Raw genomic sequence first — 26,858 nt, 5'->3', positions numbered from 1 at the left:
TGATCGCAGCTTGAGGGATCAAAATCAAAAGTAAATTAAAAAGTATAAGTAGAAGAAAATATTAACATGGGAAATCTTTTGATTTGAACATTTTTACTGGATGTAAAATCCTTCAGTTTTTCTGTAAACTGTAGTGACAGGTCTTTTAGTATGATGAATTAATGAAGAATTTGAGTAGAAGAATGATAGAAATACAACAAAGTTGGAGCAATGAGAGACATAAGAGACTTTCAGAGAAACACCAAATGGCTTTTACTGCAAGGCTTTCAATATATTTCTCCGCCAAAGAGCAGTCTCTGGGTCGAACCTCAATTCCCAAGTCGGCCAGTAATGGAGATCTTGTTTCAGAGTCAATACTCGTGGCTTGCCGTTTAGATGAACAGTCCTAATACGCACAAACTGCCCGTGTTCTAGCTCCTGTTGCAACCAAAATCGAAAAGAAACAATCTAAGATCAAAATTTGGATCAGAGTAAAAGCAATCCTAATGGTTGCTGCATAACTCTTCTTCACGTCCAAACTAATTGAAAGTGTGACTTCTGTAAAGAAAGAGACAAAACCTTGGTAGCATCTGCGAATGCGTTTAGGTCAGGAGTCTTCTTCCCATTAACTTCCACGATCCATTGAAGCGCGTAGAGGCCATATCGGTGAGCGGGACTCCCGTGACACCATCTGAGAAGATAATTTGTCAAAGGGTATATCAAAGCAACTGATGAATTCTAGTCGGTTGAGACAAATAAATTGGTAAGAACCAGATTTTTTATTAAACCAAATTGAGATTTCATATGTAGGTCACAACTAACTAGTACCTTGTGACATAGACACCATGACCTTCCTCAGGAAGAAATCCAAGAGCACGAACCGCAGGATGAGGATCCTGAACAACGCATCCGCACCAATTTATCACTCTTGTCGTTCCATTCCCATCTCTCTTATCAGTTCCAACTACGAGCTCCAGTTCTTGGCCCTAACAAACCAACAAGAGATTAAATAAACACGTAGACCTAAAATTATTTGTGTCAAGAAACTCAAGAAAAGGATACGAACTACTTTTGTCACAGACTCAGGTGATAAAGAAGAAACAAATAAATAATAAGATGTTTCAAGAAAAATGAGTTAATGGTGTCACCTGTCTAAGGATTGTTAGATTGAGATTTTCATCGCTGTAACTACCCTTATCCAATGTTTGGCAAGCAGCTTCTATGTCATTGAAGCATGTAACTGGCATCTTATTGACTGCCAGAACCATATCGCCTTGTTCAAGAAGGTTTTCAGCTTTTGATCCTGCCAGGCAACCTTTAACACGCAGAACTTGACGTCTAACAGGATCCTTCTTGACTAGGACCTGTGAGAACAATCAATATAGTAAACGGATTTGAGAATGCCTAATTTTAGTAGACTAAGATTCTAAGCACAAAGACATATATTGATATAATAAACAATCTACGCAGAAATATCACAAAATATATTAACAAATGGCTTACTTGGATCCATTCATCACTCAGACCAAAACTCCGGGCTTTTGAAAGCAAAGTAGGATACAATTCAACTTCCAAAATCCGAACAAGTGGCATTGGCCTTTTGACACCATTTATGAGAAGAGCTGGTCCATTTCCACCGGTTATGATTTTTTCAAGGACTTGGCTGATTGCATATACTGGGATACCTCTGACAAACTGGTGGTCTTCTGAAGAAGTGGAACTATATTTAACCTGTGATCAATTCACAAGAGTAGCATGTTAGAAAGAAAAAAACACAAAAATTAGGTAACTGCAAAGTGGGAAGACGAACCTGAGTCGAAAAACTTCCCCAAATAGCCCGAATTCTTCCCTGCTCATCAGTCAGCGCCCCTGAAAATGAGCTACCAAAATCTACAAGAAACAAGAAAAAACGAAGTGTGATTTGAACAAGTCTAAAATAACTAAATTTAATGTCAAAGGCTCTGGTTTACCAAAAAAAAAAAAGATGTCAAAAGCTCCGAATTCTTTACCTGTATCAAGCTCAATTACTTCCATATTAGTAGCTCTGTAACGGGGAGAATCAGCAGAACCAATGTTTAACGCTGCACATGGATTGGTTACAATAGATTTTCTTGATGTAGCTTGAAGGTTCCTACTCAATCCGACAAGATAGACTGAATCTCCACGTTGGAGTGCAGGTTCTGTTCAGGCAATAGCCATAGAGCATATATATAAATCTTTTAAGTCATATTTTCACACAAGTATAATCACCTGTTAGATGGTGATATCCAAACAGGCAACGATGGAACTTTCAAATGGTTAACAACATACCAGGTAGTAGCTCAGCTGCACGAATGACTGAAGCACTGGCAGGATCCATTGCTGATGGATTATACGCAATCAGAGCATAGTTGTGAACGGGATGAAGAAATACTACCTGCAGTTCAGTTAAGAAAGATCAGTTCTAACACTTCCTTCCATGAACTATAAGATTCCCAGGGAAATTACCTCTCCAGGAATCTCGACTGGAAAAGCAGCAAAGGACAACATAACATCAGATGCAGAAATCGCAACTGTGTTTTTGTCCACCACAGCAAGCCCCATGTTAGAAGAATGATATATAATGATGCCAGTCCCAAAGAAATGTTGTGAGTGTACACCATCAAGACTGCACGATGGTGGCACATGAACCTGTATAAGAGAACTTAGATTCAACAGATGCAAGTTGCCTTGAATCACAATAAGAACTACTGTATAATTACTTTTTACCAAAAAAACGATATAAAGAAATAGTTAAAATTGCATATACCAGAAACATATTTAACCAAGATAGTAATTCAGTTCACCAGGTCATACATCTATGGTTTTCTTGTAGCCTCCATAGATTGTTATCTATCAGACTTGTAAAAGTAGTTACCAAATCTAACATGTTCTTGAGAAATAATCTAAGTAACTACTTTGTGTTATCAAATTGTACTCTTTGATGATGTAGGAACTCTGAACCTTGAAGTCAACATTGTATACTATTTTATACAGGTACGTTCAGTGACACACCCATCTTCTGTGCAAATTATTGAATCAACTGATACACCCAAACTTACTCAAGTATTATCAAATGTTGTGAATGAAAAATCAATTGACTACTAAGAATCAAAAAAGAAACAGTGAGAAATAGCACACCACATAAAAAGTATTAAATTTCAACAGCTGGTGAAACTGATAACTTTGAGAGAAGTTTTCGTCTTTACCTCAAACATGACAAGTGCAGGCTCAATAGCACGCTCAGCCAATGAAGCATTAGCAGACAGTGCTGTTGCACCTTCGAAGTCTCTTAAAACTGTAGTATCTGTTTCCATTGCATCATCAGATTTAAATTCACTGCCATATAAGGAACCGTTTGCAGCAATCCCATCTGAAGAATCCTCGTCAACTCTTTGTTTCTTTGCTTCTGAGCCAAAATCATTCTGAGAACCATCCCCACTAGAAGTTTCCATAATCGCTGCAATATCAGTAACCCCACGAACATTCACTTCATGCATGGGTTCCGTATCGTGATGGCATAGAGAAATATCTTGGCTTATAGGAAAGCCATTATTACCAATAGATGGTGAAACAGAAGCAGGTTCAATTGCAGGTTTCGCATCCCATAAACCGGAACTGTCATTACGGGTATACAACTGAGGAGGAGCGTACCATTCATGATGATCAATCGTGACTAACACAGACTGCAGGAATGGAACCCGACAATAAGTACTTCTCGTTTGAGTATTAACATAGAGTTCAAAACGAAACGTGGACAAGCAAGCATGTTAATAACAGGAACGTTGCTAACGCAAAAAGATCCACAGTTGTGAAAATTATAGTCTTAAAGATAACGGTTTTCCGTAAAAAGTGATCACAGAGATCTAGCAGCACTGCAGTAGCACAAAATTTCACACACTAGGAACACCGAGTAGAGAGGTAATATTATCACAGAATCAACAAACTGTTTGCAAGAATGAAGATGCTGATATGGAGTAGCCTAAGAAAATATCATATATAAATGCTAGCATCAAATTTTGACAAGTATATGCTTACAGTGGGTTAGGAAGTTAAGCAAAAAGATTGTTTAAACAAGAAATATCACCTTCTTGCGATGACGATCAGTGTGAGACATATATTCCAATGGAACACGAGCACCCCTAGAAAGCTTTGAAAGAACAGATACTAAGTCTCCAAGACTGGAAATATCCTCATTAGCAACCTTCTTTATGATAGCATGTCGAGGGACCCCAGCTCTAAATAGCATGTATCTGAATAGAAAAGAGCTCTTCAAAGTAAATCCAGAAATACAGAGACACGTAATCATTTACATTAACAATAAGCTCACATGTCAGAATATTGACACATCAGTCAAAAATAAATCAAGAAAACGTGAAAATTTTGATGGCGGAAGTAGAGGGAATTACCCAGGGTCCGCAACATAAGCCAGGCCACAAGGAAAACGAAAATTGCGAGCCTGTTAAATCACAATATTTTAAGATCAGCTAATGCCAATAAGAAAGTGTCAGTGAAATACGTGTAAGCTTCTTTATTAGCAGGAGGTAGTGTAGTCACATCACTATTTCACTTAGTTATGCTTCCATAATCAGATCTAGCAAGACAGTGTGGGGGATAAAGTGGATCCACAGCATTTATTATGAATAAAATATCTAGCATGTTGATATGATTCTCCAACTAATAGAACATTAAATAGTTACAAGCCATAATTAAACACAACAGTTCCACCTGTACGACACAAGAATATCATGCATGCAGGCACAGAAATTTCCAGATAATATCTTTTCAAGTCATAGTTAAGTTACCTGCTGATAAGACAACGGATGAATTACAGCACCGCTTACTTCCAGGAAGTGATCTGGAGTGATTGAGTGTAAATCTTGTACCTGTGGCAGGAAATACACAAACACATAAGGCTCTTGATTTTTATGATAGATAGGAAGTATAAATCACATTAAGGCAGAATTCTAAATGCAAATTAAGTATTGAGGAACTCCATCTATCAGGGGAAACGAAAAGAGCTACAAGAACAAATTTAATGACCAAAATAAAAGAGAAGAGACGGCTACATATATTTTACTTCTAGTCTTTGCATAGTCTCCTGCTTTTCTAGTCAGTATGTGACAGGGCAGAAACTAAACACAAGATCCTAGAAGACTACGAGGAACATAAAACCAAAGTTAGAAATAGAAGAATGGAACTCACTGATACACTAACAGATAGTGGTTGTCCACCCCTTTCAATCTCCAATTCAAGTATCTGGCCAACACCGTCATCAAGCAGATTCTCCAAGTTCAAAAATTGTGTGAGCACCTGTAATAACAATCAAACGCATAAAGGAAGATTTAGCAAACTGAGGAAAAAGGAACTAGACAATCTAAGTGCACTGATTAATACGTTCTGTGGCCAGGTAATAACCAATCTCTAAACAATACGTTTCTTTACTAATGTTGCCGCAAAAGATATCACAATTCTCGATTACTTGAGGCAAAAAAAATTTAAATTCTCACTAAGAAGATGCAATCAAGACAACTTACTGTTCCATTCACCCGAACAAGAACATCTCCCGGCTCCAAATGTTTATCAGCAGGGCCACTTGGCACCTACCATCACGACATATCAAATTTAGGATAAAAAGTTTCGAATTTAACCATCACTTAAACAATAGCCATATTCTTTGAAAATAATTATTGTATTGAATGTTATTAATAAAGCAATGCACTCACCACAGAATCGACAACAAGCATTCCTGTTTCCCCAGTTGGAGATGCATGTCGAACCACCTACACGATCAAGAGATAGCATTTTGTAAGGTGTTAGTGAGCATCACGAGGAAAGCTGATGCCCTAAATGATGGTAAGAAGGAATAGTATGTACCTGTTCAGTTTCGCTCCTGAGACCAAGTCGCCGTATCTCATCGAATCCTTTATGAAGAAATGTCATCTAAAGTACACAAGAAAACAGATAAAAGCTTACATAAGAAAACCCCAGAACTAATAATTAAGTAAGAGATATTGAACTTCCTCTGAATCTCAAATCTAACAATCGTTGGAAAGTGAATAGAAATTAAACCATGAACTATTTCAGATCCCAAGGATATTCTTTCTATCACCAGCCACAGTAGTCCAGATCAAAGTTCCATGGTCATTCAGATATCAAGTAATATTCACGATTTTCAACGTATATATTTTCCCTCTAGGATTTGAACACAACATTCATATCGCATACATTTAATTGACATACCATGTACATGTAATGGTATGTGTAGTTTTTCAGACAATAAACTGAACCCAGCTATTTAAAAAAGAGTCAAAAGTTGATATTCGCGGAAATTTTCGTAACGGCACTATGAAGAGTCTCAAAAATCAGAGAGGGAAAAACAAACCTGAAGTGTACCACGAGGAATATGAACTGCTTTTGGCTTATCCGTCCGCGAGTCAATGCTTTTTTGGAGAAAACTTAACGCCCTAACAACCTTCCAAACAAGAGAACCATTCTTGGTCAAAAGTCTTAAGCAAATTTCTAACTAAACTTCAAATTAATATAGGGGTTGAAATACAAAATGATTTGTAAAGAACAAAAAAAATGAGATCCAGAACCATGTCTGACTTTCCCAGTGTTTCCTACTAGATTCTCAGGATCCCATACATGAAAAGAAGAGATCTGAAGTAGATGTGTAGTTTATTCGTAACATTGTACACACTTCCAGCATGAACTATTTTTCGGAATACCAAGCACATTAAACAACCCTCTAGTGGAGGCTTTATACACTTATCAATTCTTAACTTTGACAGAAGCAGAAGCTACACAATAATCTAATGTTCTGAATTTACAGGGGTTATTTCAGTGACTAAATAAGTTACACCATCTCGATTCTAGTCGTAACTGAACCATCGATACAAGTATACGAGAAACAGAGATTGCTCACTCGTTGAAGTGGTAGGAAGAAGGCTGATGCACTTGACGACTTGCTGCCAGCATTCAAAGCTACTGCCCTGCCTTGCCAATCAATGACGGGAGAACCACTTGAACCACCTTTAGTACCTGATGCTGCCTATAAACACAGATACCATATTAACAAACAGTAGCGTATGTGTAAGGTTTACACTTTGAATAACAGTAGCATAACATACTTGTGTATTGCACAATAAGCTACAAACAGGAAAGTTTTACCCTAGTGGTAGACTCGTGATATTTTAGAGTAAATACGAGTAAGAGACACATTTTTGTGGAAACAGGGATTAACCATAAGCATGACACGACTAAGAAGAGAAAACAAGGCTTTGACACAGAGTGACAGCATGCAATTCAGTTCAAAATAAGTTAGTGACTAAAATTTAAAGCAATAAATATTAAAGAGGACAGAGTCACTTTACTTGCATATAAAACGTATTGAAGTCGTTATAACCATCCCTGCACCAAAAAATAAAATAAAAATTACAAAGCAGGTAGCCATAAGAAACTATAAAAGGTACCGGTGGTATATTACTAGTTCAACAATTACTACCTATATGAAATTACGAAGATTTCATGCAAGTATCAAGTAACATCAAACAAATTTTCATGTTGAGGAATAAGCAGAACTAAAAAACATGAGCAGTGAAGCAGAGATACTTTTTGTAATGTGGAGCATCCCGATCCAACCGCGCAAGAGTACCAGCCAGTATGGAAACCTGCAAATCAACACTCCAGTTACCAGAAGCATTACTTATCCATAAATGCGTCTTAATGCACCAAACATATATTAAAATGCATTTTTTTTTGCACCCTAAGTTTGACATTTGACAGAATAACTTGAACAATAGATAGACAGTTCTGACCTCATCAAAATTTAAATTGAGAGCTAAGTTGAGTAAGTGACTGCTTTTATAACATGAAACTGAAAAATACAGTCTAAAATATGAAGTAATCCGCCATCCTATGTATCTTACCTTTTCTCCGCTATCATTTCCAACAACCCTAATTTCGAGTCCAACAGAAGCCGCCTCTGGGGCAAGAGGAATTTCTTGGTAAGTCAAAAACTGTACAGCACTGGGATCATAACAAAAGAAGCCAAAGTCATGGACCTGAAAAGAATACCAAAGAATGTCAGCCTGATGACAATGGACAAGTCGAGAAGGGAGAAAAGTAAACATAAAAAGATGAGACACAAATTCTAGCTCCTGCAGATGCATGCTCATTTGATCGAACATAAACCGAAATGACTTACCGGATCCCTGTATACAGGATAGATTGGGATTTCCTCTCGGTTCACAAACATTGCCTCAGCAACTACTGGGCCTACGTAAGAAGAAAGAATTTACAAATCAATTTTACTGAACTCTAAAGAGATTCTCTGTCTACTCAAACCCAGAAGGAATGACCAAATAATCTCCATATCCATATCGAGCTAAGCCATTCTAGATAAACATGTAACTAATACCTATGGAAAATCGAACAATCCAAAAACAAATACTTTGAAAAACCATGATCAGTTCTACAGTTCCACAACAATAACATCATCTCTTATGAATTCTTGAAACCCAGCTAATCTTCTGACACTCGTTTCTCAACAAGTCAAAAGGCGCACCTGGCTTAACCACATGGCGATTGGTGAGGATGATCCCACGTCGCTTATCAACGATAAAACCAGTAGCATAGCTAGCACCGGCGGACTCGGTATCAAAGGCGCGACAAGCCGTTGTGCGGAGTACAACGACGGCGGGAACAACCTTACCGAGAGCACGACGCCAATCTTCAGCGGTGGCAACGGATTCAGTTAAGGGAGGATCGATCTCTAAACACAAGTCCTCCTTCATGACAGACTCAGTAGCCATTGATGCCTGAGAACCCAACCTCTCCAACGGATCTCCCATTTGATCTCCGTATCAGCTTGGGAGAAAATCCGCGGGAAATGGGGTTTAGGGTTTTTGGATCGGATTCTCTATACTCTCTCCTTCAAGGATATGAAGAAGAAGATTGGGGAAGAAATCTGATGATAGTAATTTGTTTTGCCTTTCTAAGCGATTTTTATTAGTATATTCTTAGTGCTCCGATTAGTTGTTAAGTATTAGAGTATAGCACATAGAATGAAATTAAATATCTGTTAAGACAAAATGAAATTATAGTATAATTTATGTTTTGGAAAAAATAAAACAGTATATTCTGACTAGGCTTGTACCGCGATTTAATAAAAATATTATACTTAAAGACTTACGTTTATATGATTTGTTAATTTGATAGTGGAGTTCTTATATGAAATTGAAATTGATTTTTCGGTTAGGTTTAAATTAGAATTGATTTTGGTTTCGGTTTACACTGGTTAAGAGAAGAAAACAAAAACAATTGCACGCGATGGGGATTTCAGAGAGGAGTGCGTAGATTAAAAAAGGCATGATTTCCAAAGGGGTACACCCACAGAAGTGCTCTCACGCGCTCAACGCTCACTTTGTGAGAGTGGGGGTGAAATACAGCCTTCTGATTGGTTGAAAAACTCTAAAAAAAGTGAAATAGTATACATGTTGCTAGCTCCATATTAGTTTTTCGTCTTCTTCTCTCAATCTGATGAAAGTTGTTGTTTTTAGGTACAATTCATTCTATTCAAAACAATTTTGACGTCTCTCAATCCCATTTTAGATACAATTGATTCTATTTCAGGTTTTGGGGTTATTTCTCAAATCGATTCCTGTCACCAAAATCAAAATCTGAAAGCAAATGGTTGATGAGGATCACTTAGAAGATTTTGTCTGTGTTTGACTATGGACTTTTAGAAAAGTGAGTTATGAAGCAGATCTTGAACTTGAATGTTATTTTGTTGGCAGGTTATACAGAGCCGTTGGATGATAATATTGAAGTATTGGTCCCTGATGATGACCATGGACTCTATGCAATTGACATTCTAGATCCCTCTTGGGTATAGTAAAGTAGCTAGATATTACTTTGTGCATTGGCTACTTGTATGCAGTTGTTAAGTTTAGGAGTGAGGATAAGTAAGATGGAAATTGTATCTGCAACCATTTTTGTATCATAAAGAAGGTTGCTAATGAGGACATTTCCGGTCTTGGAGATTTAGTATCTGTTCTTTCAAAGCTTTCTAGGGGTGCTCGTGTTCCATTGGAATATATGTCTCACACTGATCGTCATCGCAAGAAGGTGATATTTCTTGTTTAAACAATCTTTTTGCTTAACAAATCTCTGCTGTTATCTTAAAATCCTTGATGTCACCAAAAAGACACAGATTTTTGTGAATTTGTTATATGCTGCCAATGTTTACATTAAACGATTCTGTTTTCATCGAGTAAAAAACAGAGGATCAAAATACAACTTTTTGGAAAGTGATTTGACAATTTACTTTGTTTAACTCTCTTGATAACATCACTTCATAGGGATTGCTAACAGACTGTTTTATTTTTCAATGTTACAGCATCTGAATAATCTTCCATTTCGTTTTAAAAAAAACAGAGATTTTGATTTCTTCAGTCATCTGTTCTTGAGAGATCGCCTTGGTGGTGGTGATGAGTCTCTGAAATAGCCAACCATATACATTTAGACAACTGCCATTAGAATTCCACAAGGACAACCTATGACTGCAGCTTTCCATGAAAACATTGCTTCTCTGGCTGCTTGGTCTGTGTCGAGCATGGTTCTTGGATTTGCATTCCACATATTTTGTTGTTGTTTGCGTAAATGTTCGGATCGTTCAATCTGTCTAGCTGAGGACTCTCATGGATTCTACCTATAAGTTTGTTGTTGCTCAACTCCATACATTCAGCTCACTGAGCTTGGATAGTTTCTGCGGGATTTCGCCTGAGAGGTTATTGTGTGAAAGGTCTACCTTCTCAAGATTTCCAAAACTTTGTGGGATCAATCCAGAGATGTCGTTGTATGAGAGGTTTAAAAGCTTTAAGCTTTTGAGATTGCCTAAAGAATATGGGATTTCTCCGAATAGCTTGTTATGGAGAGGTCTATCAGAGTGTAGAGGCAGACGTTATTGTTGGCAAGACCTTGCTTTGAATTCTTCCAGTTCACTGCTAAGTTATGTATTACGATAGTGAAGCTGTATATGAAACGCAAAAGCGAAGATGAACTTACGAGAGATTCTTTCATGCCTGTATCCCAGGAGATGAAGGGAGAGATCCATCAAGATTGTTCTCAGAGAGATCCAAGACCTTGAGACTTGTGATATTTGATATGCCTTGCTTCTGTTCCTTAGGCCAAAATTTGTTCGATTCCGCAACTTCTTTTGTCCTAGGTTTGTCACCTCTGACTGATTCTTTGTTTATCTTAGGTACGTGGATCTCAAGGCATGCATAACTAGAATTGAAGAAAATGGATATGGAGCAAATCTTGCTCCTTGGCTCAGCTCCCCACCGGATAGGCTGCAGACAATGCAAATTGATTCTTACATAGCCCGAAAAGAACTCTCTGTTGCTGAATCAAAAGTACTGGAAAGAAATAATATCAAACTGTGTACATGAGAGCTGGATTTGGCGGGTACTGTTTCTCAAGGCAATGCTCGCTCACTAGACCGTTTTTCCGAGGTTAGCCAGTAGATTGGAAATGGTAAAACGTAAAAACAATTTCACAACTTAAAATCAATTTAACAGAATTCGATTATTTCAGTAAGAAAAACAAACAAGAGATTTTCATCTAGTGTACTACTTAAATGTAAAATGACTTAAGTCACTCTGAATCGTTTTCTTCTTGAGCTGAGCACAATGGAGACATCGTTGTTGCGAGGAAGCATTGGAACCATCTGACGCAACTCTACAAAACGTCTTCCTTTGATATAACCTTCCAACCTTGCGACAATCAACTCTAATGTTGATATGGTTTTAAGCACAAGTTGCAGAAACGAAGCCACTTGCTTTGACTCTACATTCCTGCGGGAAGTGTTCTTAAACTCCGAGCTCCAGGATGGATCCCAATTCAAGCCATGAGAATCCAAGTATATGTCAATATGCTCTTCCTGTAATGCAAGTATATTTCAATATGATGATTCAAAATTCGGGGTCAAGGAATATTCATAATTACCGGTATGGGATATGAGCCGGCAGACCCCATTGGGTGTATGGTTAGCTTCTTCAAGTCAGGCGAGTTTTGTAGCACCTTTACTATACCATGAATAACATATCGAGAGATCATTGTCTCAAGTATCAGAGCTTTAGCCTTCAACTTTGGAAAAGAAACACCACGGAGCTCGGCAAGAGATAACATCTATAACAAACAAAAAAAAACAGAAGACAAATGAGTGTATACCAAAAAACACACTAGTTTTCTTGAAAATCAGAGCCTAATTATGTAAACTAAATCAGGAGTGAAAACATATACCTTAAGAAAGTTTGCCCCCAAAGTAAGCTTCTCCACATTCTGACACTTTTCTAACATCTTTACCACCATGGTCTGATGAAAATCAGCCTCCAGTTTATTATCAACTATTGCGTAAGCGGTAATGTCTAGTTCAGCTTGGGATAAAGAGGAGACATCAACTAAAGCACATGGTTTCTCAGAGTTTATCAATCTGAGACAACGGATATGTGGTGCAACGAGCTGTGTTGGCTCCATTCGACATCTACGAGTGATTTCTAATGTTATCAGACGCGGTGATTTGCTGAGATCAAGGACCTTCAGTTTCTTGCAGAAAAACAACAATAAGCTTTCGAGAATGGGACAACCAGATAGAATAATAGCAATGGATTCATCAGAGATGTTGCAATGATACAATGACAGGTTCTTCAGGGATGTCCAAGACACAGAACATTTGGGATTCAGAGATATAAAATCCTTTTTGCAGCCGAAATCAAGGTAGAGTTGCTTGAGAGAGGAATTGATGTAAAGGAATTCAGGGATATCATATTTATCCTCATCGAGATACAGGGACAGATTCTCCACGTTTCGGGACATGGCGAAGTTGATCCAACTGTCGATGTCAGCATGCGTGTCGGGTCTGCTGATACAGGCTGCCCTGCAACAAGAACAGATACGAAAACTCATCATCTTGGGAGCCCTGTAGCGATCTAGGATTCTGTTAATACAAGGAGCATCCGGTCTGTCCCTATGGAAGGAGAGGGACCATGTATCAGACCATACATGCCTCCATCGCCTGGATAAAACGGAAGTTTTGATCGCCAATCTGGTTGGAAGATAGGAGAGAATTAGTTGGAGAATATCATCAGGCAACCTACTGATCAAGTCTCCAGCTTCTTTGAGATAGCTAGGGCTTGCGCATGTACTCTGCAATTTGTATAAATATCGCATCACCCACATAAGAGAAAAAGGATTGGATATTTGGATTATAGAGAGATATTACCTTAGAGGAAGAGAAAACAGTAGACGAAGCATCGGGTCTGGTCGAGTTTTCCTGACTTTCCTTCTCCATCTTTTCGGTTTCCGAGTTCACCTTTTCTTCTTGTATAAACTTTTAGATCTATTGACATCTATAATAAATTTTCGAAGATCACAATCTAAAAATGATATTTACCAATTTGTATATAATGATGATAAAAGGAAGGAAATATAGGGGAAATGAGTAAAGGAGAAGAAGGAGAAAGCAGTTACCAAAAATTAAATTACTGCCGGCACATATCTGCAGAGAAGGAAAGAATGAACAGTGATCAGCCTTGTGACAGCTTTGGCAGGAGTGTTGTCTGTGAGTTTCTGGCAGCAAGTGAATCCCCAAAAGCTTTTCATTAGTCTTCAATATACGCATCACATAACTTTCTTTTCGGTTTTTCTTTTCTAGGAACTCAAGTCCACTGGGCTCAAAAGCCTGTTGGATTACTATATACAGTAGTCCGATTTATCTCGTAGCTGCATCTGAAAACCTCTTGAGCGCAAAGAAACTAAATAGCAAAAGCCAAGGGAAGGCATGTACTGCACTAGATACATCACAAGCAGTACTGGCTGATAAATAGCAAAAAGAAGATCGTATATCAGCATCTAAACTGAGTGAAACATATGCGATTTTGACAAACAAGTACCTGATATGAAATCCAAGCTTCCTTCAAGCTATGAGACGCGGCGATTATAGTCAGTTCTGCATATCATTCAGATGACACACGCTTCTGTGTAGCAAAAGAAAAGATCTTTGAGTGGAAATAAAAAGAGAAAGAAGCCGGAGATAGAAGATCCTAATGTTGAAAAGGAAGAGGATTCTATGTGTCTACAAGACTGATTAGTTGCTTAAAGGAAAGGTACAAGTACAAAAAACTGACAACTTAATCAACAAATCACAATCAGTTAACCAACCTCATGAGACTTCTTGTCTTCCGAAGTTGATGTTCCTGTACCATTCAACGTTTCTATTGGACCAGGAATAACGACGGTCACTTTGATTCCCTCCTGACAGAACTGAAACCATAGGCAGATTGTGAACCAACTGTGAATTGTTACTTTATGGTGCTATTCTCAGCAATTAGTGAAAAGGAATGTAAAAGAAAAAATCAAATCAGAAAACTCTGAGGTAGCTGTGAGTTTTCTATTGTGACTTTCAATAAGTCATTAGCTGCCAAATAATTAGCAAGCACCACAGTTTCTTTAACTTTTAACATACCTCAGAACGCAAGCTGTGGAAGTAGCCGTGCAGAGCATGTTTTGAAGCAGAATATATAGCCTGTCCAGGTGATGGTACCTTTCCTGCAGCACTGCTTATCTATAGACTGACGTGAATTATTAATCATGACATTTAACCCAAGGAAATGGAAAATTAACACATACAAGAATAGCTAACCGTAGTTTGACTTCTCAAGATGTGTATACGGTAACATGATTTGGAATTTAGCAAGCAGAAGACAAAAATACAAAAGAAACCTTAAACTATCTATACATAGCTTAAAAGCCTTAGATTTAACATATAAAAAACGCAATGTATATCCATATCCATAAACTATGATATGAAGCTCAATCCTTCAACAAATCCACAAAATTAGGGCACTTAACAAAAACTATCCCTCGTTAGTCTCCACGTACCACAACAAAATGACCGCCTCCTTGTTTTAGCATATGAGGAGTGACCAACTTTATAAGAGTTATCGTCCCAAAGACATTGATATCGAATGTAGTCTGCACACAAAGTCATTGAATAATCATATGTCACCAAGCAAACCATTGTATGGCCTACGGATTTTATGCAATTAATTTAGTACATTGATAGTTTCCTCACTTGCATCCGATGCCTTGGATTTCTGCAAGAAAAAAAATATGATGATGAAACGACATAAAACTAAGGTACAGAGCATTTAAGGCAAAACCAACACAAATCTCAACCGTTCAAGGCTAAGACAAACCTAATGAAGAAACCTGACAAAAGCGTAGCCAGCAAATAGATTTGTATGAGGATGTTTTGATGGAGAAGGAACTTATAAGGATGCAGAGCTAATGCAATAAACTATTTCAAGATCAATGACGATTCTGATCACAATGCTGAGAAAAAACTAGAGAGTCAGTTTTAACAAGCATTTTGCAGAAGAAGGGAACTTACAAGAATGTTGAGCTTGCCACTGAATCAACTTATCCCTCTGATCTCTAACCGAACCAGACACCACTAAACCACTGGATTTGCAATCATTTAAGCATGCTTTTAGCTCTTCCTGTCTTGTAGTGTAGGAGGCTGCAGGAAGGCAAAGAAAAGCAACCAGTGACGCGATTTCCTCCGGTGCTGGTAATCTTAACTATGTTAACATATAACAGATCTTGCCTAATAGATGGAAAACTTACATGAGATCAACAAGCATCACTATATGGTTCAACAAAAAACCGTAAGCCTTCACATTACATGTATGGAATAGACAGATAGCTGATCATTCGAGGCAAAACCACCAAAAGTCTAAACCATTCAATCCTAAGACCAAACATATATAGAAACCTGATAAAAGTGTGGCAGAATGGTTCGAAGATTGTTCTATCGGATAAGAAACTTGCAAGGATACGAGCTAATGTGATATGTAGAATTTCAAGATTGGTGAAGATTCCAATGTGTAGAAAATTCAATAAAAAAAGCATAGAAAACAACAAATGTCTTTAGCATGAGAAGGGAACTTACAAGGATGTTGAGCTTGCCGCTGAAAGCAGAAGAAACTTCCTGAGTCAACTTATTCCTCTGATCCCTAACCATTTATGTGCAACTCCATAGTCAAACACAGACAAAATCTTCCAAGTGATCCTCATCAACCATTTGCTTTCAGATTTTGATTTTGGTGACAGGAATCGATTTGAGAAATAACCCCAAAACCTGAAATAGAATCAATTGTATCTAAAATGGGATTGAGAGACGTCAAAATTGTTTTGAATAGAATGAATTGTACCTAAAAACAACAACTTTCATCAGATTGAGAGAAGAAGACGAAAAACTAATATGGAGCTAGCAACATGTATACTATTTCACTTTTTTTAGAGTTTTTCAACCAATCAGAAGGCTGTATTTCACCCCCACTCTCACAAAGTGAGCGTTGAGCGCGTGAGAGCACTTCTGTGGGTGTACCCCTTTGGAAATCATGCCTTTTTTAATCTACGCACTCCTCTCTGAAATCCCCATCGCGTGCAATTGTTTTTGTTTTCTTCTCTTAACCAGTGTAAACCGAAACCAAAATCAATTCTAATTTCAATACCAGGTAAACTTAACCGAAAATTCAATTCTAATTTCAATACCAGGTAAACCTAACGGAAAATCCAATTTCAATTTCAGCTCAACAGATAATTTTTCCGATATCAAGGTGGGACTGTGAGGCCCAATTTAGACATGCAAGAACTCCACTATCAAATTAACTAAGTAAAATTGGGCTTCGGGTTTGGTCTAAATGGATCACTGAGTGAGTGAAAATCGAAATCTTTTGAACTCGTTGATAACTAAGTAAAACAAGGAAATTTGACATTCTTTATCACGGTTTAGCATTTTTTTTTTCACTTTTTTCCCGAAAGGAACGATTTTAAAAAATAATAATATAGAAAACAATTCGAACATACATATATTACGATGCAAACACCGTATTTTAGAGCTACCCATAAAATTGCTTACACAAACAATAGCTGTCTGTTTTCACAAATTTATAACTCCAAACCCCACAATTACAATAACCAAGAGACACTTAACCAGATTTCGGTTTACACTAGAATTATATCCCCATTGGTCATCTGGCTCGGTCCGGTAGAGTTCCCCAGGCACACCGGTTACATACATGTATTTCGGCGGAGGTGGAGATGAAGATGACTTGCTGCAGTATGTCTTTCTTGGTGGTGGTGGCCGCAACGGAGTTGTAATTCCGGTATGTCCTCCGAGGTAAGAATCGGAATTGGTTTGATTAGTGAGATAGTGTAACACGAGGAACATTGAGAAAAAGACTAGAATCAGAGGTTTAAGTTTCATCATGATCATGATTATTATGATTAATGGGAAATGTCTTTTGATTTCAAGATTTGCAAAAAATAACACATATAAAGCATACATATATAAACGAAATGCATGTGCATGTAAAGTATATGCAGCGTCATATCTCTACATCACCTATATGCATTTGGTGGAGACCAGATCATACACATTAAAATGCAAAATTGTAAGGTTCTTCAGTTTTGAATAAGTCTTAGATTGACGAGGTCAATTTTTTCTGGTTACCATTAGTCCTATATAAGGTTATAGGATTTTTGTAATGGACTGGCCTGGTTGCTTTTGAATCCGGCCTGTTTTAAGGCCCATCTCTTTTTCAGTGAAGAAGCTAAAAAAAGAGTTTTAATTTCGTTTGAAAATTTTCGGGAGCATAAAGAACTATCGAAGCAACACGTATCCACCTTAAACCACATGTATACTCTAGAACACAACACGTGTTAAAGTGAAAGATGAGAATAATACGGACCGACCCTACGTACTTGATAAAAACAATTAAGAAGAAGAATTTAAAAAGAGAGTGAAATGATTCGCTTGAGTCTCTATATAAACATCACAATCCAACTCTCCATCATCTTCCACTTCTTGTTCTACTCATATTCCATACATCATATCCCTATAACATCAACAAACATTTCATCGGCTTGATCAGTTTTTAACCAACGATGATTCCGATATGCGTGCAGTGCGGAACGGGCGGAAACCCTTGTAGATGCAAAGTGGTAGGACCGACGTTAGGGCTTGTGGCGTTTGTAGCAGCCGGAATAGTTGAATGGCCGGTCGGAGCATTGGTTTATATCTTTAAGCACGCCAAAGGTCGCCGCATTATGGGTCATCCGGCCACCCATGTTTATCCCAAGGTCTCTCGTTCCATTCCCATATGATTATGATGACTTATTGACTTCATGATCACTCACTTCTAAGTTATATTGTATCTTATCTTTCTTCCTTTTCTGTATTTCTCTAAGAACTTTAATATTTTGATTACTAAAGTAATAATGTACGTGAAAAAGTTAATAAATATCCGCTTTCAATCTTAAAAAGTCGTTATCAAAGGTCCTTGTTTGTAATCGAGACAAGTAGATAAATTCCTAACTGAAATAACTGGTCTAGTTTAAGTATAACAAATTCTGAATTCCAATATAGATAACTACAAAATCATATAATTTCTAATTACTTCCACGATTGTAATCAAGGTACATAGATAGTTCGAGAATCTATTCGCGCGGTTGTTTCGTTCGATGATAGTGCATACACGCTTCTCAGATGTGGTAAAAACATAAACCACATCTTGTTTCTTCCAAGTCTTTAGTTTGTGGTAAAAGAAAAAGATGTGAAATTTTCTGAAACTCATCTAACATACTTGAGTAACATACATGTAGACAGAAAAAAGTTTCGGTGATAGATCCTAAAACCATTTGTAACTTGTAAACCCTGTTAGACAGCAAGACCGATCGATCTAGTAGCGGTTGTGACGCCTGCAAAAAGAATTTTGACATAACCATTTGTAAGGAAAATGTGAAGTTCTTAGGGAAAAAAGAAGACAACCATGACTCTGGTTTTATACCTGTGGCGATCATAGTCCCTTGGTCTATCTCTTGACCTGGACCGTGAGCGTGACCTACGTCTGCTTCTTGAGTGTGACCGATCATAGTCTCTGTCTTGTTCACGATCACGGTCATGGTGCCTATCTCGATCTCTACTCCTGCGATCATAATCTCTTCGATGTTCACGACTAGTTTCTTGTTCTTTCTCTCGGTCTTTACTTGATTCTCTCTCCTTACTGTTCCGTTCCTTTGATCTAAGTATGGTTTTAAGTATTCACTATGAAGTCAATTTCAAATCAACACCGTAATAAAACAATGAAACAAGAAGCTAGAACTAAAACCTAACCTTTCCTTGCGTATATTGGCCTTCTCATCCTGAAGTAAACGAAGAGAAATATAAGAAGGCAGTTTCATCCATCATCAGATAAAGTAGATTGTGTTATTAGTTTACCAGAAGCTCTGTTAATTTGTCCCGGACTAGCATGTATCCTAGATGAAGCTTCCCCCCAAAATGATCAGCTAAACGGCGATCACTGTAGCATCACAAAAGTTCCAATTAGCATAGCCAAATGCTAAACATTTGACGATAGCATATTAAAACAGTATAACGTTAAAAACTCCATTAGTTAATCTCTACTAGTAAGATCCTTCAAGCACAATAAAATCAAGAAAAGAACGCACATTTATTATAGCTGCAAAAGTAATCCTGCCCAAAAAGCCTGCTGGTGAAAGGAGGAGGTACAATAGCCGGAGTCAAAAGACTATTTCTACCTTTTTTCTCTTTCAATCCAAAAGGGAAACAATAATGCAGAAAGTTTGAGCAAGGAACTTAACCTGTCATAGACGCTCAAGAATGCTCCACATATGTCACATAGACGCAACTTTTGGTCTGTCTGAGAAGATATAGGAACAATAAGTGAGGTTAGAAGATGAAACCAATGTGTAGATACATTAAACAGGGGATGCGAAGATGTTATACTTTTGGTCCAAATAGTAACTTTTATGAAAGCAATCAAACGGGTTTACTCAAATAAACTATTACTCTTTACCTAAACGTTAATATATGACTGTTGTCATTCCTATATTCAACGGTACTTTCCAAAACAAACTGATAAATATAGAAGGAATGTGAATCTTTAAGGCATCATTGGGAGGAGTGATGGTAACTTACGATGCGCACATCAACAGCGGTGTACTTCGTTGAATCTGCTGGAGGTTCTCGTCTAACTGTAAGCTGAAACAAATTTAGGCCCAACAATTATTAGTGACTAATAAAAGTAGGGGGAAAAGAAAAAGAAATAAGAAAGAGAACACACCTTCTTAAGAGCTTCAGCCTCTTCCAGGGCTTTCTGGGCTTCATCAACCATTCCTTGTTCACCTAAAATATCAAATAACCATACAATCTATATAAAACTTCGTGAAGTCCAGTGTTTCCTTAACATAGATATAGTAACATACAACGGGAAGAAATTTCCTTATCTTAGGTATATACAGTTTAAGCAATTTATAGGTTAGGAAATCTTAGATTAGCCAGTAGAAATTCCCAGCCGGCAGGGAATACTAGACCGTGGATATTTAAGCAGTTTCAACTTTCCACTACAATGAGCTCTAAATTAAGATGACCATAGACAAATAACCAAACACAAATTAGGGTTATTTCCCTTACCAAGATCTTCTGCCTTCTTCAGTTTCTCATTTATCATTTCTTGAGTGCGAGGATCCGGTGGAGGTAATTCGGAAGATGGTGGTTGAGCTGGAACGGGCTGTGGCAAGGATGCTCTATCTTTGTTGAAGGCTTCCAACAGCAACACCGCCTACATGAAAAAACAAGACAAAGGACTTTCTAGTTGACATAGGTAAAGTAAAAAAGCAAAAATGCTCATTAAGCCAATAGCGAAAGCAAATTCACCTGTTGGTCAGCTCTCTTGGTCCTCATCTCTTCGACTAACTCAAGAGCTCTAATCTTAAGATCCATTTTGCCTTCAAGATCTGCAAAGTGACATCAGAACTTTGAAAGACTACCAATAACCAGTCAAGAATTATTTGCAAAAACAAAGCCGAAACAGCAAAGTAATATTTGCTGGGCAATATTCTTTTAATTTTTACCGTGGATATCTGCTTCCTTCATCTTCTCTTTGATTTTCTCCGATAACTCGAGAATTTCAGGCGACTGCAGTTAAACAATGTAATGATGATAAACAAACCTGAGTGTTGCAAACTTAGAAGACACATAAACCAAATTTCAAAATCAAATAATCACCTGAGTGACTTCAGAGACAGAAATGGCAATGGCAGCTTTGGCGTCCTCTTCTTGAAGACGCTTAAGGGCCCTACCAATCTTCCTATCACACTCAACGATAAGCCTGTCTATGGCATCTTCCAATTCCCTGTCGTAGTTATCAACACCTTTTGCCCTTGCTTCTCGGTATCTAAGGGCGAGTTAAAGCAACACAGGAGTGGAAAGAGAACAACATGCCACTGTAGAATCAAACTAAACATAACAATGACACCAACTTTTTTTTGTAACTAATCTGCATAGGCTAGTCTTATATGCACTATCCATTCATTTAACGTATTATCTCAAGCAAAAACCAGGAAGAAGAGCAAAAACATGAGCAAAAAACAGATATCAACCCAATTAGTAAGTATGTTCAAATGTCAAATTCAATTGAAAGAGGCCATGGAAGTAGGCGGCCTTCATGGTAACCGTATAAGGTAAATACTAAACTTACTGTAAACAAAGGATACTCTTTCCGAAGCTGCAAAGAGTGCACCTTTGGGCATGGTCCCATATCCATTTTCTGATAACAACAGAAATGTAAAAGGAGCATCAGTTATTAGGCAAACCAAAGTAGCCATGCACTAAATTACTAGACAGATACTCATAGAAAACAGTGAAGCGATACAAGTTTCAGAATTCAGATATACTCTATAAGATACAAAACTGCACACTGTATCAAGTAACCAAATACCAGTTATCAATTCGAGCTAAAGCAGAAACACAAAAGATTAGCTCAAAAGTGAAATTAGGGTTTTTTTATTCAAAGAGACAACTAAGTAATAAACTGAAAAAATATAAAGGTAAGCACCGTCAATTGGAAGAGATCGTGAGGGCAGAGACCAGACAAGTAAAGACGACACACATCACGGTCGTAGTATTTGCGATTCACCTCCTGAACGTCGCCGTTTCGGTTAGCTCCCATGAGCACATCAAGCTGCTTCCTTATAGCGTCCATAGTCGTTCTCTCTCTCTCTCTCTCTCTCTCTCTCTCTCTCTCTCTCTCTCTCTCTCTCTCTTTCCTCGTCCTCTCTGCAAACAGAGATTTGGGGTTTTTTGATCGAAAGACAACACAATGATAGGAACAATGGCATTCGGATGTAATAAGATTTTGGTATATAAGATTAATTGCATACAGGTCCCTATATATTAATAATTTATGTTCTACTCCTACATTTATTTCTGTCAACATATTTTGCCCACGGGTAAGAAGACTTGGTCTCTCGCTGGTTGCTTCAATCCGAGAAAATGCTGACTCTACTCTTCTTCTCTCTCGGAGCGCTTCTTCTTATCGTTCTGCTCTTCAAATTTGCATTCGCCGATGGTAATAACTCTGACGATTTCTAATGCAATGTTTAACTTCTTTTATGTATAAAAGGATTGATCTTTGCTTTGTGTAGGAGATTTTACCTTGATTTCGAAGAAGCATGTGAAGCGTGAGGCCATACAAGGCAAGGTACTGGATTGATAGAGGAAAAAATGGAATTTAGTGGGATTGATTTGAGTTTTCGATTATTTCAATCTCTGAGCATTAATTCAGATTTCTTGGTTTTGCTCAGGTCGTCTGGATCACAGGGGCTAGCCGTGGAATTGGTAACGAATGTTTTCTTAGGATTATATATCTGTGAAGAGATAACTTTTATTGTGGCTGCTTACTCTTCATGTTTATGATTGGATTCAGGTGAAATTCTTGCTAAACAGTTTGCAAGTTTAGATGCCAAGCTTATTCTCTCTGCTAGGAATAAAGCTGAACTGGATCGGGTTAAGAGTGAGCTTAAAGGTACTTTCTTACACAATGAATCAAAGAAAGCTCTCCAGTTTACAATTGTGAGCTTTTTGTTGACACGTGATGTAACTGACTCTGTATTCTTCTTCTAGGTAAATTTGCACCAGAAGATGTCAAGGTTTTGCCTTTAGATTTAGCTAGCGGCGAAGAGTCACTCAAACATGTTGTAGAGCAAGCAGTGTCGCTTTTCCCTGGAGCTGGTGTTGATTATTTGGTTCACAATGCTGCCTTTGAGCGTCCGGTAAGTAATTTCCTTGCTAAAGTTTTGTATCTACTCAATAGAGAGTCTTAGGCTTTAGATATGTTTACTCAAGCGGGTGTCATCATCATACTCTTTTCCTTGCAGAAATCCAAGGCATCGGATGCAAGTGAGGAAACTCTCAAGGTACTAAAATTAATTGCGTAAAATTCGTAGGCAAGATTATTAATTCTTGAGGAAACTCTCAAGGTATTTTTTGTTTCTATTGCCATAGTTAGCCTGTAACAATTAGGACATGGGTGATTTTGATATTTCTTTCTGACATATGGTTAATCTATGATTTTGTGTGCAGACTACATTCGATGTTAATGTCTTTGGGACGATATCTCTGACAAAGTTGGTAGCTCCTCATATGCTAAAACAAGGAGGGGGTCATTTTGTTGTGGTACGTGGAGACTACTGGGGGATAGTTTTTGTTAATTTTGTGGAATTATATTTAAGGATTGAGCTTCATATCATAGTTTATATATGTGGATAACATTGCGTTTTATATGTTAGTTAATTGTTGTAATCACAGTATTGAATCTTGACTATATATGTTAAATCTGAGGATACTAGGGTATATAGACAATTTAAGGTTTCGTTCAGGTTAGTATTTACCATAGCTTGAATGTTATGGAACTCAGGCTATGATCATGCACTAATTGTCCATTTTATTGGGTTAAATGTCATGAGTAATAATTCACGTCAATTATGCTCAGATAAGCAGTGCTGCAGGAAAGGTACCATCACCTGGACAGGCTATATATTCTGCTTCAAAACATGCTCTTCATGGCTACTTCCACAGCTTGCGTTCTGAGGTATGTTAGAAGTAAAGAAACTGTTGTGCTTGCTAATTAGTTGGCAGAAATTGACTTATTGAAATCACAAGTGAAAATTTACAGCTACTCCTGAGTTTTAATAAGCTTCATATGTTGATTCGCTATGTTTTTTCATTTACATTTTATTGTTGAAAATAGCACAATCAATTACAAAAACTAACAGTTAGTTTACAATCATCTGTGCATGGTTTCAGTTCTGTCAGAAGGGAATCAAGGTTACCGTCGTTTGTCCTGGTCCAATAGAAACCTGGAATGGTACAGGAACATCAACTTCGGAAGACAGCAAGTCTCCTGAGGTTGGTACTTATTATGATTGTGATTATTTGATTAAGTTGTGAGCAGCAAGTACTTCTCCCATTGCTTGATTCATTATTTCCTTGTAGATACACGTAGAATCATATTCTTTGTCAACATTTGGAGATTCTAACTTCAGCTCCTTGCTCAACTTGATTTCTCTCAAGCATCTATTCTCTTTGCTACGCAGAAACGTGTGTCATCTGAACGATGTGCAGAGCTGACTATAATCGCTGCATCTCATAACTTGAAGGAAGCTTGGATTTCATATCAGGTACATCTTTATAAATATTGCATATGTGATACTCGGTTTAGATGTCTGATATATAAGTTTCTTTTTCACTGTTTTTCAGCCAGTACTACTCGTGATGTATCTAGTGCAGTACATGCCTTCCCTTGGCTTCTGGCTCATGGACAAGGTACTTTGCTCATCCATTAATTTTCTTCAAAAGTTACCGGTATGAGATGTCGTTTTGTTTCCATTATAATGTGACAAACACATCTGACAAAGAGAAAACAGGGGCAGTTATTACTCTGTTGAAAGCAGTCTTTTGATTAAAATGAACGGCTTGCAGGTTGGAGGAAAGCGTGTGGAGGTCGCGGAAAAGAAAGGCAACACATACTCGTGGGATTTACTGTTCGGGAAGAAGACTAAAACAAACTGAAGCTGATTCTCTAGAAGATACACATAGATGTGGTTGGTTGAGCCTTAGTCCGTAAATGTGGTTGGTGTTTGTTTGCTAGTTTGATTGTTAAATAACTACCAAAGCGTCGAAAAATGTTTTGTTGCCTTGTGAGGTGCTCAATAAGTAAGAAAAGATGTGATCTTCTGTGATTTAGCTACTCGTACACACAAACAAACACAAATTTAACATCATCCGAGTGTAGAGAAATCAAAACCCTTCAAATTGAGTAGTTTCTCTGCGCACAAAGGTTTTCAGATGCAGCTACGAGGTAACCCCAGCTGTGTATTCATCCAACAGGCTTTTGATCCCACTGGACTTCAGTTCCTACAAAAGAAGAACCGAAAAGAAAGCTATATGATGCATACATTGAAGACTAACGAAAGCTTCTGGAGTTTGACTTGCTGCCAGAAACTCACAGACAATACTCCTGCCAAAGCTGCAGAAGGCTGATTAGCTGGTTTTGCAACACGAATAGCTACAACACCGTTCATTCTTTCCTTCTCTTCAGAATAAAAGTTTCGGTAAACTTGAACACCTGCAGATAGAACATCATTTCAGGTTAGAACAAAGTCCACATAGCAAAAGAGACGCTTTCCAAACGTTCTATGTTATGGTAAAGATCTTCAAACCTTCTTCTATACTTTCAACTCCAGGAAGAACTTTGGCAAGACCCTCCACTTTCAGCATTTCTGAGAATGAAGTATAACGGTGAACGTCCTGCCCTCATCAAAATGGTTAGTAACAAGAGGTATAGTGTTTGCCTCACAAGGAAGAATTGACAGAGATACAAGATTGATGACTACCTGAACTTCAAGCAGCAAGCATTTATTGAACAAAAGAAAATCTCCTGAACTAATTCTGTGAGTAAACCAATTTTGAAGTCAATAAGACAATCTAAAGCTATTGGAATCAGCAAAACAGAAAACCCGGAAAAGCAAGCACAAGAGATGAATGTGAATTAACATTTGCACAAAGATAAAAACATCAGACCTCATGTAGTCTCCCACTGCGCATCTTCCTTCAACAGTTTTCAAACCATCTGACAAATTGAGAGGCACCCGGAAATAAAAGTGAGATTGAGCAAATATAATTGTAATACTACAATCAAGTAACCAGAAAATGTACCTTTCAATTGGGTGAAGTAAGGCTCTTGGACATGAAGCTCAAAGTTCACCTCCTTCAACATCTGAAACAAAGAACCTTTTCTGTGTAAAAATTCCAAAAACTAACTTTTCCCACTCTGTTTTGATGCAATAATAGTTGAGAACTAAAGTTTTCATATAGACTTACATTTATTAAGTCATATCCCAAGCCATGAATCAGTTTGCTGTATTTTTCCAAGTTAGAATTTTTATCACCCTCGGAAGCTAGACATTCAGACAAAGCCGTTGCTAGAAGCTTGTACACCGCAGATTTTTCTGTTAATTGAAACATTTATGAGAAAATTTCAGTTATTTCTCTCCAGCATTCAAGTTTCATAATTTGCTTCCTAATTAGCAAAACGTACCTGTTGAATCTGTAGCTTCCCCAAGGAGATGAAGACAAAAATCTCTGGTCAGGTCAAGATCGAAACTTGGAACAGATTCGTTTAAATGAGATCTCAGACTAAAACGGAGAAGTGATTCCATGCATTCTCGGAGATCCACCGACTTCGTTCCCGGCGACATTGGTTGCTCCATTTTCGTCAAAAACGCCAACGTTAAGCCTCTTAATTAAGAAATATTCGTGTAAAACACCCTCAAGTTTGTAGATATTACAAGATGTTCTAACCCAATCTGAAATTGGACAGTAACACCTTGATGTCGTTTTAAAACGGAAGATCAGAGATCAGACGTTG

General features: G+C 37.7%; 8 protein-coding genes across 13 annotated transcripts; 3 read left to right on the top strand and 5 right to left on the bottom strand.

Moving 5' to 3' along the window:
• Nucleotides 1–31: 31 nt before the first annotated feature.
• Nucleotides 32–9,072, bottom strand: DEG7 (DegP protease 7). 2 transcript variants are annotated; one of them, NM_001337469.1, is made up of 25 exons: nt 8,567–9,072; nt 8,207–8,277; nt 7,929–8,063; nt 7,612–7,670; nt 7,374–7,410; nt 6,926–7,051; nt 6,383–6,472; nt 5,875–5,940; nt 5,724–5,780; nt 5,535–5,600; nt 5,203–5,310; nt 4,803–4,883; nt 4,407–4,456; nt 4,085–4,250; nt 3,557–3,683; nt 3,207–3,457; nt 2,467–2,649; nt 2,290–2,395; nt 1,989–2,159; nt 1,790–1,869; nt 1,483–1,710; nt 1,128–1,343; nt 808–965; nt 559–670; nt 32–417 (listed from the first exon to the last, which is right to left on the bottom strand). In NM_001337469.1, the coding sequence occupies exons 1-25, from the start codon at nt 8,850–8,852 to the stop codon at nt 253–255; spliced, it is 3,195 nt and encodes a 1,064-aa protein (NP_001326670.1). In that variant the 5' UTR covers nt 8,853–9,072; the 3' UTR covers nt 32–252. The 2 variants fall into 2 exon arrangements, with proteins under 2 accessions (NP_001326670.1, NP_566204.2); NM_111209.3 differs by having other exon boundaries at nt 3,207–3,683.
• A 351-nt stretch (nt 9,073–9,423) lies between these two features.
• AT3G03370 (uncharacterized protein) lies at nt 9,424–11,318 on the top strand. Of its 2 annotated transcripts, none has more exons than NM_111208.2 (5): nt 9,424–9,724; nt 9,798–9,889; nt 10,009–10,128; nt 10,689–10,867; nt 10,978–11,318. In NM_111208.2, the coding sequence occupies exons 1-5, from the start codon at nt 9,691–9,693 to the stop codon at nt 11,147–11,149; spliced, it is 597 nt and encodes a 198-aa protein (NP_186987.2). In that variant the 5' UTR covers nt 9,424–9,690; the 3' UTR covers nt 11,150–11,318. The 2 variants fall into 2 exon arrangements, with proteins under 2 accessions (NP_186987.2, NP_001319458.1); NM_001337468.1 differs by lacking the exon at nt 9,424–9,724 and adding exons at nt 10,400–10,487; nt 10,569–10,618 and having other exon boundaries at nt 9,744–10,128.
• Nucleotides 11,319–11,558: 240 nt separating this feature from the next.
• AT3G03360 (F-box/RNI-like superfamily protein) lies at nt 11,559–13,666 on the bottom strand. Its single transcript, NM_001337467.1, has 6 exons — nt 13,534–13,666; nt 13,286–13,412; nt 13,066–13,209; nt 12,307–12,940; nt 12,010–12,192; nt 11,559–11,944 (listed from the first exon to the last, which is right to left on the bottom strand). Coding segments are annotated over exons 3-6 (1,110 nt in total). The 5' UTR covers nt 13,068–13,209; nt 13,286–13,412; nt 13,534–13,666; the 3' UTR covers nt 11,559–11,653.
• A 93-nt stretch (nt 13,667–13,759) lies between these two features.
• Nucleotides 13,760–17,389, bottom strand: AT3G03350 (NAD(P)-binding Rossmann-fold superfamily protein; the record flags this gene model as incomplete). Of its 2 annotated transcripts, none has more annotated exons than NM_001202870.1 (10): nt 13,760–14,039; nt 14,224–14,325; nt 14,528–14,626; nt 14,944–15,036; nt 15,120–15,196; nt 15,455–15,644; nt 15,839–15,874; nt 16,016–16,079; nt 16,581–16,691; nt 17,013–17,389. In NM_001202870.1, the coding sequence occupies 10 exons, from the start codon at nt 17,342–17,344 to the stop codon at nt 14,019–14,021; spliced, it is 1,125 nt and encodes a 374-aa protein (NP_001189799.2). The 2 variants fall into 2 exon arrangements, with proteins under 2 accessions (NP_001189799.2, NP_186985.5); NM_111206.5 differs by having other exon boundaries at nt 14,019–14,039; nt 15,120–15,158; nt 15,504–15,644; nt 16,595–16,629; nt 17,063–17,299.
• Nucleotides 17,390–17,878: 489 nt separating this feature from the next.
• AT3G03341 (cold-regulated protein) lies at nt 17,879–18,442 on the top strand. Its single transcript, NM_001125087.2, has one exon. It carries the CDS (start codon nt 18,016–18,018, stop codon nt 18,232–18,234), a length of 219 nt encoding a protein of 72 aa, NP_001118559.1. The 5' UTR covers nt 17,879–18,015; the 3' UTR covers nt 18,235–18,442.
• Nucleotides 18,420–22,367, bottom strand: UNE6 (LUC7 related protein; the record flags this gene model as incomplete). 3 transcript variants are annotated; one of them, NM_111205.4, is made up of 13 exons in its annotated part: nt 18,420–18,828; nt 18,918–19,151; nt 19,244–19,272; nt 19,349–19,430; nt 19,732–19,790; nt 20,069–20,131; nt 20,214–20,275; nt 20,564–20,711; nt 20,807–20,886; nt 21,004–21,067; nt 21,158–21,326; nt 21,646–21,698; nt 21,987–22,252. In NM_111205.4, the coding sequence occupies 13 exons, from the start codon at nt 22,131–22,133 to the stop codon at nt 18,810–18,812; spliced, it is 1,209 nt and encodes a 402-aa protein (NP_566203.2). In that variant the 3' UTR covers nt 18,420–18,809. The 3 variants fall into 3 exon arrangements, with proteins under 3 accessions (NP_566203.2, NP_001327217.1, NP_001327218.1); NM_001337465.1 differs by having other exon boundaries at nt 18,481–18,828; nt 21,987–22,367; NM_001337466.1 differs by having other exon boundaries at nt 18,481–18,828; nt 18,918–19,272.
• AT3G03330 (NAD(P)-binding Rossmann-fold superfamily protein) lies at nt 22,363–25,240 on the top strand. The gene is made up of 12 exons (NM_111204.4): nt 22,363–22,499; nt 22,576–22,631; nt 22,735–22,768; nt 22,857–22,955; nt 23,054–23,202; nt 23,308–23,346; nt 23,513–23,605; nt 23,922–24,020; nt 24,236–24,337; nt 24,526–24,609; nt 24,689–24,754; nt 24,911–25,240. The coding sequence occupies exons 1-12, from the start codon at nt 22,424–22,426 to the stop codon at nt 24,998–25,000; spliced, it is 987 nt and encodes a 328-aa protein (NP_186983.2). The 5' UTR covers nt 22,363–22,423; the 3' UTR covers nt 25,001–25,240.
• On the bottom strand, nt 25,108–26,857 carry AT3G03320 (RNA-binding ASCH domain protein). Its single transcript, NM_111203.2, has 8 exons — nt 26,529–26,857; nt 26,312–26,439; nt 26,147–26,207; nt 26,012–26,060; nt 25,825–25,879; nt 25,651–25,738; nt 25,438–25,556; nt 25,108–25,345 (listed from the first exon to the last, which is right to left on the bottom strand). The coding sequence occupies exons 1-8, from the start codon at nt 26,698–26,700 to the stop codon at nt 25,283–25,285; spliced, it is 735 nt and encodes a 244-aa protein (NP_566202.1). The 5' UTR covers nt 26,701–26,857; the 3' UTR covers nt 25,108–25,282.
• Between the last annotated feature and the right edge of the window lies 1 nt (nt 26,858).

This window comes from Arabidopsis thaliana, chromosome 3 (genome assembly GCF_000001735.4).
Source record: "Arabidopsis thaliana chromosome 3, partial sequence".
NCBI classification, from domain to species: Eukaryota; Viridiplantae; Streptophyta; class Magnoliopsida; order Brassicales; family Brassicaceae; genus Arabidopsis; species Arabidopsis thaliana.
This window is presented reverse-complemented; position numbering and strand designations above follow the sequence as displayed.

Excerpts from the sequence above, each read along its gene's own strand:
- AT3G03370 (NM_111208.2), top strand. The coding sequence starts at position 9,691 with ATGGTTGATGAGGATCACTTAGAAGATTTTGTCT. Across the intron at positions 9,725-9,797 it reads TCACTTAGAAGATTTTGTCT|GTTATACAGAGCCGTTGGAT; the intron begins GTGTTTGACTAT and ends TTTTGTTGGCAG. Across the intron at positions 10,868-10,977 it reads GAGATGTCGTTGTATGAGAG|ACCTTGCTTTGAATTCTTCC; the intron begins GTTTAAAAGCTT and ends ATTGTTGGCAAG.
- DEG7 (NM_111209.3), bottom strand. The coding sequence starts at position 8,852 with ATGGGAGATCCGTTGGAGAGGTTGGGTTCTCAGGCATCAATGGCTACT. Across the intron at positions 7,052-7,373 it reads TCAATACGTTTTATATGCAA|GCAGCATCAGGTACTAAAGG; the intron begins GTAAAGTGACTC and ends CTGTGTTTATAG. Across the intron at positions 966-1,127 it reads ATCTAACAATCCTTAGACAG|GGCCAAGAACTGGAGCTCGT; the intron begins GTGACACCATTA and ends TTGGTTTGTTAG.
- AT3G03341 (NM_001125087.2), top strand. The coding sequence starts at position 18,016 with ATGATTCCGATATGCGTGCAGTGCGGAACGGGCGGAAACCCTTGTAGA.
- AT3G03360 (NM_001337467.1), bottom strand. Across the intron at positions 12,193-12,306 it reads TGGGGGCAAACTTTCTTAAG|ATGTTATCTCTTGCCGAGCT; the intron begins GTATATGTTTTC and ends TGTTTGTTATAG. Across the intron at positions 11,945-12,009 it reads CCGGCTCATATCCCATACCG|GAAGAGCATATTGACATATA; the intron begins GTAATTATGAAT and ends CTTGCATTACAG.
- AT3G03330 (NM_111204.4), top strand. The coding sequence starts at position 22,424 with ATGCTGACTCTACTCTTCTTCTCTCTCGGAGCGCTTCTTCTTATCGTT. Across the intron at positions 22,500-22,575 it reads CAAATTTGCATTCGCCGATG|GAGATTTTACCTTGATTTCG; the intron begins GTAATAACTCTG and ends TGCTTTGTGTAG. Across the intron at positions 24,021-24,235 it reads TCCACAGCTTGCGTTCTGAG|TTCTGTCAGAAGGGAATCAA; the intron begins GTATGTTAGAAG and ends GCATGGTTTCAG.
- AT3G03320 (NM_111203.2), bottom strand. The coding sequence starts at position 26,700 with ATGGAGCAACCAATGTCGCCGGGAACGAAGTCGGTGGATCTCCGAGAA. Across the intron at positions 26,440-26,528 it reads GGAAGCTACAGATTCAACAG|AAAAATCTGCGGTGTACAAG; the intron begins GTACGTTTTGCT and ends TTCAATTAACAG. Across the intron at positions 25,346-25,437 it reads CTTTGGCAGGAGTATTGTCT|GAACTGAAGTCCAGTGGGAT; the intron begins GTGAGTTTCTGG and ends CTTCTTTTGTAG.